Source organism: Garra rufa, chromosome 1 (genome assembly GCF_049309525.1).
Source record: "Garra rufa chromosome 1, GarRuf1.0, whole genome shotgun sequence".
NCBI classification, from domain to species: Eukaryota; Metazoa; Chordata; class Actinopteri; order Cypriniformes; family Cyprinidae; genus Garra; species Garra rufa.
The window spans coordinates 102,891,035-102,901,984 of NC_133361.1; the positions used below are offsets into that span (position 1 = coordinate 102,891,035).

General features: G+C 35.3%; 1 protein-coding gene across 1 annotated transcript; it reads right to left on the minus strand.

Moving 5' to 3' along the window:
- Positions 1-2,266: 2,266 nt before the first annotated feature.
- On the minus strand, positions 2,267-5,316 carry LOC141341114 (uncharacterized). Its single transcript, XM_073846261.1, has 2 exons — positions 5,131-5,316; positions 2,267-3,931 (listed from the first exon to the last, which is right to left on the minus strand). The coding sequence occupies exon 2, from the start codon at positions 3,593-3,595 to the stop codon at positions 2,783-2,785; it is 813 nt and encodes a 270-aa protein (XP_073702362.1). The 5' UTR covers positions 3,596-3,931; positions 5,131-5,316; the 3' UTR covers positions 2,267-2,782.
- Between the last annotated feature and the right edge of the window lie 5,634 nt (positions 5,317-10,950).

Here is a 10,950-nt window from a genome sequence, read left to right on the forward strand (position 1 = left end):
AGAGGAAACAGAATGAGATGCTGCAGGAGAGTTGCGTGATCCAAGCTGCCCAAAACATGAGAATACCTTATTTTAAACTTAAAAAGCGTAATGGCTTGCCCTGTGAGGTGCTTTGAGATCCGTTTGCATCCTCAGCATGAACACTTTCAGTTTGCGGTCATATCCTTATCTGTAAATGTCACAAATTCACACGAGCATGTCCACTGCATAAAAGTCCATTCTGGCAGTCTATGTTTAAATCTTTACTGAATGAGCGTGTCAGACAGGAACACAGACAGGGAGACAATAAATACTCAGCGCACTGTAAAAACGGTGTTTTAATATTGAAACTCAAAATAAATTAGGCTCAAACATTATTAACAAACGTGCGTGTTTATTTTAGCAGTTCCGTCAGTGAACAAGCAGCCTACAAAACGTTAAAATAAACCAAAGAAATAATACATTTAAATAAGAAAGTAGCCTAAACAAGTGTTAAATAATAAACAAACATTCGTTACAAAAATTTCTAACAACCTCGACAGCTGATCAGAATTACTGGCCGAGTTCTCTTTCTCTTCCCCATTGCACAGCTGCTGTTTTTAATAGCGAAGTAATTACATTTATTTTCGTTTCTTTAGTTTATAAAGATAATTTAGAAATATATTTGGAACACGTTTTGTTTGTGAAATTCAAGTTTTTGTTTTTTAAAGTAACGAACAAGCGGCCAGCGGCAGATCCATTTAGCCTTCACGATTTAAATTAAAATCCATAAATATAAAAGCGCTATGTGAAACTTCATTTTTGTTCATAAAGGTAAGAGTAATACATTTAAATTATTACTTCACTACTAAACTAATTCAAATTCGAAAACAAAACTCTTTCATCAGTTATTTGCCTAATCCATAAATTAATCCATAATGCCGTCCAGTGACAGATTCCGAGTCACGATCGTCAGCTTCATCTTTACGACACTGACTCAGAAATATTAGTTTATTAATAAATAATTCGAAGAGGAAGCGCTGCCAGGTCTCTATAGCAGAAGGAGTAGGCAAGAGAAGCCATGTTCAGAACACCAGTTCATGTTCTTCAATGTTTCATTCTTGCTCAGAAGAAGGTTAAATGTTAAAGAACTGTTAATACAGACTTTTGAATCTGAATACAGCAGATATAGAAGACTGAAGAAACCACATATAGTCGCTGACTAGCGAAATCTAATTATTATTATTATTATTAATTTCATTATTATTATTATTATTATTAAGTACTTATTGATTTATTTTCTTATTCATTCTTAATTCATTTATTTTTTCATCTTATTTTGTGTTAAAAAATAAAAATAAAGAGATTTGAGAAGATTGGAATCCAGATAAATTGAGTTTGAGACCCCTGCTCTAAACCTACCCATCACAGTGAAACTAAGTTTTCATTCTTCATAAACAGCAATTACTTTAATGTATAACTTAAAAAGCTGTTATGTGCATCAGATATGGGTAATAGTATGGCACTGGATGCAGCCCCTAATGTTTTGCTCTGTTTAAATAGCACAATAGGGCATTCTGTGCGGACGCCATACATGTGAGTCATTTAGCAAGAAGCCCCATCCATGATGCCTTTGGGGCGTGCATGCTGGGATATTTCCTCTAGCTGGCTAACAGAGGCCATTGTTCAAAATACTGATTCAACAATTAATCTAAAGTGAGAAATTTAGATGAAATATAAAATCTCAAAGTGTTTGTCATGTAAATTTATAAACACTGATTTCAAAATGAGTAAAGGAACCTTTTAATTTTAACAGACCAAACCATAAGGATTATTGTGGAAATCGACATGCCTGGACATGTCAATCTGATACTGCATCACCCCCTAAACCTGCCCGATCACAGTAAACTTTCTCTAGTTCTCTATTTTTAAATGCATTTATCCCTAATACACCACAGTGTTTCCTGCCTTCAGCTCAAGATACGGGGTCAGCTCCAGCAGCCAGCAAGCCTAATGTGGAGAATTAATCATTTTTTTATTTATTTTAAATACTTTTTTTAATGTATAATTAACAAGAAGAAGGCGGCCAACTGCTTAGGATTGTTTATTATAGCAAATGAATTAGAAAGAAAACAGTACGTATATCTACTGTATATACAGGCTACTGGAAGCACAACAAAGAATGAACTGTGCAGATTTTTAAAAAGACCTGCACAAAACTAGAATAATATTTTCATGCTTTTACTGATCATAAATTTAAAATGGCCTGGTAATTTCAGGGTTCCAAAGTCCATAAACTTATCCAGATATTACAACATTAAATTGAAACTAACTAAACAGTAAGCTAAAATACACATACAATCATTGGGAACAAGTCATTTTGTTCAGTTTATGTCAATTCATTTATAATCTTCCAGTTACATTGCATTTCCTAGCAAGGTAAAAGTTTGTCTAATATTTTGATACAGAGAAATCCACACATGGAATTGAGTGACATACTCGTCATAGTCACACTTTGAGGGAATCTACTGTAATCACTTAATATTTGAAATTACAGTAAAGCAGATGGTCAGGTATGGCCACAGTACAAAAAAAAGCCTTATGTTAAACAAAAAGATGAAGGATGCATGAAAGTGATAAATGTATCCCACAGTCAGCTCTGGTGTGAACATAGACTTGATTCCACAAACCTTTTTTCTCATTACACTCTTGAATGATTTTTCACATATCTGTAAGTGTGATGGAAAATGTTTTTATTACTTTGACTACACTTGAATGTCTTTCAAAATGAATGTGCAGATGATTCTAGAAATTGCTCCTTTTTCTAAACCTCTTCTTGCATTGAAGAAAATGGCAGTTTCTTTCCAGAGTGAGTTTGCGAATGACGTTTAATGCTGCTTAGACATGTGAAACTCTTCTCACACTGAACACACTTGTACGGTTTCTCTCCAGTGTGAACTCTCATGTGAATCTTAAGGTTTACTTTAACATTGAAACTCTTTCCACACTGTTCACAGGTGAAAGGTTTCTCTCCAGTGTGAATGCCCAAGTGAACCCTGAGGTTTCCTTCTCTTGAACAACTCTTTCCACAGTGATGACACATGAAAGGCTTTTCTCCCATGTGAGTTACTACATGAGTCTTAAGATGTTCCCTCTCTGTGAAACTCTTTTTGCACTGATGACATTTAAAACTCTTCTTTCTTGAGTGAACCTTCATGTGATTAATAAGGTTTGCGCAGTGTCTGAAACTCTTCCCACATTGATCACATTTAAATGGACTCTCTCCAGTGTGACTTCTTATGTGAGCCTTGAGGTTTCCTTTATACCTGAAACTCTTTCCACACTGAGGGCAGATGAAAGGCTTCTCTCCAGTGTGAATTCTCATGTGGAGAGTAAGCGTACTTTTCTGTGTAAAACTCTTTCCACACTGAGGACATACGAACGGCTTCGTTTCGGTGTGAATGTTCATGTGAGTCTCAAGAACTCCATTTCGTGTGAAACTTTTTCCACAGAGTTTACAAATGTAAGGCTTCTCTCCAGTGTGAACTCTCATGTGGACAATAAGATTTTTTTTCTGCGTAAAACTCTTTTCACACTGAGGGCAGGCAAAAGGCTTCTCTCCAGTGTGAGTTTTCATGTGGGCCTTAAGGTTTTTTTTCTTTGAAAAGAAGCTATTAATATGCCCTCAGTGTGGAAAGAGTTTCACAATGTGAATTAAGTCTTAAGATCTCCATTTCGTGAGAAACTCTTCCCACACTGTTGGCAGCTGTAAGGTCTCTCTCCAGTCTGAATTCTCATGTTAGAATTAAGATTTGTACTTTGTGTTTTTTTATTTATTATTTGTTTTTTTATTTATTTTTATTCTGTGAGCAATTAATTGATTTTTCTTCAGTTTTGAAATCATGTTTCTCATTTTGATCTTTCTCTTCTGTTTCATTGAGTTCTTGACTCTCCTCTTTCAGTGCCATCAGGTCTGAGGTGAAATAAGAAAAATGGAAGTTAACAGCAGTTTAATGGCACAAAGCAACATCAAAACATTTAGACTAGTGCTGTCAATCAATTAAAAACTAACTATTTGACTATAAACAATTTCATATTAAATTTCCAAATTAATGTGAAACAACATAAAGATTGTACATTTAAAATATGGGGCTTATTGGCATCTTTTCACCAAGTAGCCTATTGTTAATGAAGACCAGTCTCATTGATACAAATACTGCTACTGATCTGTCTCTATTAAACGCATTTCCTTCCAATTTTAGCCAGTATAGCCATAATTAAACCGTTATTTGTAACATATATATTGTTGTGCTTTTGTCACAATTATAATTATTAAAAAAAACACCAGCTCCTTTAAAAAATATAAAAAAAACATAATCTGCCATGTTCATCTTCACGCTACAGAATTTAAAAGCAGCATTGAAGTAAGAAATAATTTCTAATCAAACCCACAAAAGTAACTAAGTACATGTAACATCATTATGTTTTTAAAATACAAAATATGAGTAACTATTCAATTAACAACCTGCACTGCTAGTCAGGACTCCCAGGAGGAAATCAGAAAGCCAAGCATTATGGAAATACAAATAAAAAATCATGTAACATCATAGTCCAATGGAATTTTTTGTTTACTTGCAACTTGTCTCTCCGATCGGCTTGAAAAAGCATCTTCAAGTAAGCCATTTTCAGTCTTTGAAAACCAGTGCTGTCAACACTGTTTTTGTTGTTCTATATTTATAACATATGGTATGTTTAAGCAACTCTTAAAGAAGAAGAGTGCTGTTTTCCTGAATATTAGCACGATTGCAAATGTGATGCTGACTTTATTCAATTCAAAAGACTGAGACTTCTTGAGAAAAAGTGGCATAACAGGTCCTCTTTAACTCCCATCACAGCACAGATATTGAGCTTATTAAAGTTGCATTTATATTCTAGTGCTATTGGACCATATGGCCACGCACAAGTCATGAGTGTTGGACACAGTGTTAAAACCTGCCGATTTCCGAGGCAATCACTTTCATGAAGTTCCGTGCCAAAAACATGGACTCCGGGGAAGAGATCATTTTCTAATCAGAAGTAGGTACTGTTTAATGTTACACTAAATAACTTTTTTCTGTAGAGCTGGACATTTTAATAGGGATCAAATGAGTGACTTTGAGGATGAAAACCAACCTGTTTGTTCCTCAGTATCTTCATGTTTGACTCTGAATGTTTCTTCAATCTTGATGTCTTCACTCTCCTCTTTAATAAATGCCATCTTTATAATAGTGTCATGTGGATCTCTGTTGATTCAGCAGGAGTTTTACTGTGTTTGGTAGAAAGAAAAATCAATGCAAACTAAAACTCTGAGTGTGTTTCTGAATAAATCATTTGTTTGAAAAACATCAATTGAATAAATGATTTAGTAATAAAAGCGTGACTTGTTATTTAAATAATGTAACATTTTTATATTAAAAATGTTATATTGAAAAGATTAATTTCAAGTGTAATTTATGAATGTAATGTTTACCACTGAGCCTCAGTGTAGAGCTTAGATCGGGCCCAAAAAATGAAACCCGATCCTACCCTTGTGTCTGAGCCCGACCCGGTCCGACACATTAACTGTAATTATGAGCCCGTGCCCGTGCCCGATTAAAACCAGACTACTTTTTGCAACAAGGATGAAGCATGTAAACTGCATTGTTTGTTTATTCAGAATGGATCGACATTTATGTTGTCACTGCCCACCACTTGTTGAAAATATTTCCATACCTCCGACTTTCCTCCAAACTTGCTCAAAGTTAATTCCCCCGTTTTAATTTTTTTCTGTACGTCTTCAAGCTCCATGTTGCACTTAAGCTATACACAATACAGCACAACTGTATCAGCTCCCTAGTTTAGCAGTCAGCACACTTGTAAGGGAGTCAGTCAGAAAGTGAGTGTTAATGGACCTAATAAAAGAACACAAATTATACTCAATGTTTACATTTGTATTAAGATTTCTATTTAGCATTTGCTGATTTGTAGATTATATTTATTGGATTAAACTTTTATTAAAAAAAAAAAACATTTGCTATATATTTGCTTATTTATGAAAACGTGCAATTGTGTGTAGACGTTGTCATTACACGTGTTTGTTTTCATTGCATTTGCAGTGTTTTGAGCAGCAGATGTCGTCAGTGTGCAGCGATTCAAATCAGTGAATCATTTTGTGAATCGATTGATTCAGTTGACTCGGAATTTCGAAAAGATCCGTTTCTATCAACATTAATGACAGTGTCCGAATTCTTTAGGAAAAATGATTCACTATATAGGGACTACGTGTCACTAAATAAAGCGTTACAGTGGCTAACAATTCATTTCACAATTCTGTAAACAAGTTGTACTGATTTAAACACTTTAAATTGTTAAGAGCACACACCTTTCTCCGTTTGAATCCCAGATGCAGGAGCGCGCCGCAGCCTTGTGACGTCACGTACCCAGAACAAAATAAAAGTCTTGTTCGCAAAAAATCAATATAATTTAAGATTACAAAAGTATAAAATGGTACAGCTGTATCTATACCTAGGATAAACTGAAGGGATCAACTGTAGATCTATCAAAAGTCCAAAGCTACTGATACTAAGTATCTAATTTTATATCTAATTAATACATCATAACATTTGTGATATTCTCAACTAAAAAGAGAAATTTAACTATTATGAACTGAAATGGAATCCTTATAACAATGAATTAATCTTATTACATCTTAATTTCTCCCCAGAACATAAAGACAGTAAATCAGAATTAAGCTATTTTTTTTTTTAATTAAAGGTCAATGACTGTAAATGATTACATTGACTGGGGTTTTGTAAAGTTGATTTTGACTGTCTGAATAAAAAAAAAAAACTTTAATTAAAATGGTTTAAATCATTTATTTCAAATGTTAATGTGATTTACATTTTCACAGAGTATCTTTATTAAAATAGGCAGACAGTATAATACCCTGTTCTAAAATGTGATTATAATATAAACAAGTTATCTATTACTGCAAACTGATTTACTTACAACTCAATTCCATTAAAGTTTATTTGTATAGTATTGTTTTACGATACAAATCGTTGCAAAAAAAAAAACTTTACAGAAAATTTAAGTTTCTACAATATATTTAGTTTGATTATGGACCATAAGGAGTTGTCTTATTTTAAGTGAGATTTGGCCAAACAGACCCAGGCCAGTTAAGAGTGCTGGGGGTGGCTCTCCTTTCACAATGTGCTAAATTATGTGTAGCAGTGAGCCTTAAACTTAAATGTAATATCCTTTCCCTGTCAATGTTAAGTTTTTTTTTGTGTATTTTTTATTTTAATAATTTTAATATTTATTCATTTTAATATTTTGTTCCCCTCACATTCTTTGTTTTCTTATTATTGTGACAGGACAGTTGAGGAATGACAGAAAAGTACTTGATGAAGAGAAGAGACTCCAGACAGGAATCGAACTTGAGTCGCTGTGAGAGCAGATGTGCTGTATCTCGACATACTTACATAAAGGCTATCGTGGCTGACCACATCGATCCATACTGTAGTAGGTATATCCAGTCAGCTCAAGACTGTGGCATCTCCATGTGATCTAGTTTATTATTGCTACTTGTTTAAAACTCACACAAGCTCTTTGCTGTTGCAATTTTTGCAAGTTGATCCTTTTGCGGCGCATATGTACACAGAACAGAGAATGTAAATCTTTGTGTCTCACCTCCAGGAAAACCACAAAACATCCCTCTATCCAGATTCAACTGGAGGAAGAGTGAGCATAATACCCAATCAAGATAAAACAGTGTTATACTACGCTCTTGTTCTCCCAGGAGTCGGTTCAAACAAACCTCCACTTCCAGTAACAGAGCTGCTGACAAATGAACACAATGTGCCAAATATTTCAAGCTGGCTCTGGAAATTTGTGCACAGTGTCAGCAAATTGACTTCTGTCCAAGTACATCACATCGAGACAGATTTTAGTCTGGCACTGATCTTAAGTGTCCTTTTATCATTCAACAAAGAAAATGTTAAACGTAATTGGAAACATTTCAGACTTCCCAAACCTGTGGGCCCCACACTGATTTTTATTTAAACTCAGAAGCCTCACTGATATGTCTTATGCTTTTTTTCACTTGCCACACAAGGTGAAAGTATGGTTACCCGTTATTTTTTCTTTTTGTTCTGTATCGCCCCTATTTTGTATTTTCACTTAATAAATGACAGCTATATTGTATTTTATCTTTTTGTTTTTCTAATGTGCTATTGCAAATAAAGCCTTTATGCAGCAATTCTGTCTCTGTCTTTTTTTTAACCATAAACCATTCATTCCATAAAGCTACTCTGAAATGGGTCATTCAGGTTTTTGCATTGAATTTATCCAGCAAAATAAACAACATACATGAATTTACTAAACTAATTACTAAGTCCAAGCAGTGATGGAGTACTCGAGTCCTGGACTCGGACTCGAGTCACTATTCTTTGGACTCGAGTCCGACTCGAGAATCCACTCTCTGGACTTGTGACTCGACTTGGACTCGCGGATTGATGACTCGTACTTGGACTCGGACTCGAGGATATATACAATCGGACTTGAGCATTCATCACTTTGTTTTTGACTAAATATGTTATAAAAAAATTATATAAGGTGTTACACTTTTCCTGTTTCGTGCCCAAGACCGGCCGCGATCTCCCTTCACAGACACTGCTACCTCTCGCTCTCTTTGCTTGACAACACACTCACTGACGTCACTCACTTTTACGCTCATGCAATGCATGATGCATGATTCGCGGGCTAAATGTTCACATTTGTAAAATGCAGAAAGACGTGCCCCGGATCGTGAAGTTCGCCTACGCGAATTTTGCTTCTAATGCTGGAAAGAGCAGCGCTAAATGTTGTGTGTGTAATCGCACAATTGAGGAAAAGACTGGGACAACCTCAAACTTTAACAGACACCTGTCACGGATGCACCCAGAAAAGTAAGTAAAATGCTTTCCATTGCCTAACGTTAGCTTTTTTCAAAAAAATATTATTGACTAATGCATATATGATAACAAACAGAAGAAGCTAGGGTTAATGTATGTCTGGTTCAGATTACAGCATTTTTTGTCTGTTGATAACTTAACGTTACTAGTCACTGTGCCAGATCAGATTTTTGCGATATTTGTCTGTTGCGATAGTCACTGTGTCAGATTAAACATTTTTTTGCAATTTTGACTCTTAAAATCCTGTGGTGTCGACAAGAAACATGTCAGACTAACGTTACACGTTGCTTTCTGACCAGTCGCTTGCCGTCACACACACACACACACACACACACACACACACACACACACGTCCCAGAGTGGAGACATGTAGGCACTCTCAGACTCGAATACGGGACTTGAGACTCGACTCGGACTCGAACTCTGGTAATGGTGACTCGACTCGGACTCTTCTTTGGTGACTCAGACTTGGACTCAGACTCGAACACTGGGACTCGAGACTCGACTCGGACTCAACAGTTGGTGACTCGACTACAACACTGAGTCCAAGACAGATAAATCCACAGAAGACCTGGGGTCCGTTCTTCGTACCTCGCTTACTACATCCAAGATCAAATGACACATCCAAGATCAAATCATCGCGCTAACTATGAGCTCGCTATTCCGGTTCTCCGAACGCACCTGTTGTTGATGATTAGTATAGCTGGATGAAGTTATTTGAGATCACTGGGTGGCTTAAAAGGGGCTACGTATCGATAGTAGAAACATTGATCGGCAACTCTTTGATTGGTCGGCGAACATGACGAAGGAGCGCGCTCAGTATTTTTCTGCAGCAGAGCAAGAACTCTTGATTGAGGGATTTCAGGAGTTTCAGAGTTTAATTAAAACGCAAGGGAAAACTGCAAAGGCTGGAAAAGCAAGGAGAGAGGGCTGGCAAAAAGTAGTGAACAAATTAAATGCGTTAATGCTGCCCATGTTACATGTTTTTTCCTTGATATGTTATTTTATTTATATTTTTATTTTTTTATACACTACCGTTCAAATGAAGAAGTCTCTTCGACTCATCAAGACTGCATTTATTTGATTAAAAGTACAGAAAAAACAGTAATATTGCAAATTGTTTTTACAATATAAAATAATGTTGTTTTTTTATATTTTAACATACTTTAAAATAGAATTTATTCCTGTGATGAAAAGCTGAATTTTCATCAGCTGTTACTCCAGTCTTCAGTGTCACATGATTCTTCAGAAATCATTCTAATATACTGATTTATTATTAGAATGATCAATGTTGGATAATATCAACAGTTGTGCTGCAAATATTTTTTGGAACCTATGATTTTTTTTTTAGGATTCTTTCATGAATAACAAGTTTAAAAAGTACAGTGTTTATTCAAAATATATATTTTTTATAACAATGTAAATTATTTATCATTAACTTTTAATATTTTTTTTATTATTAACTTAATACATCCTTGGTGAATAAAAGTATTAATTTCTTTAAAAAAAAAAGTACTGACCCCAAACTTTTGAACGGTAGTATATATATATATATATATATATATATATATATATATATATATATATAATGTGTGTGTGTGTGTGTGTGTGTGTGTGTGTGTGGCTGTGGTCATCATTCGTGTGTGAATCGTCGTAATTATTTTCTACACTTTCTTGCAAAATACTTTTCCCACGTGAGTCAGTCCGTGTCAGTCGTGCTCTTTAACCAATCAGATATAACCTCGCCATTTCAACCAATCATAACCTGTCAGGAGCGCAGCCTAAATCCTGTTTACATGAGATAAACCTGCTCCCGAGCAGGTTTAAGCTTACGGACCTGTTACTATGACAGCAAGTCCTGGATGAGCTTCGAAGAACCGAGCGATCCAAGATCACGCAAAATCGTCAACAATCAAATCCAGCTAACTTAGTTAGCGAGGTACGAAGAACGGACCCCTGAACACACATCAAAATGCCATAAACTCAAAACAAACTTATAAAGGAATCTAATTGATTACAC

Coding starts and splice junctions, on each gene's coding strand:
- LOC141341114 (XM_073846261.1), bottom strand. CDS start 3,595: ATGAAAACTCACACTGGAGAGAAGCCTTTTGCCTGCCCTCAGTGTGAA.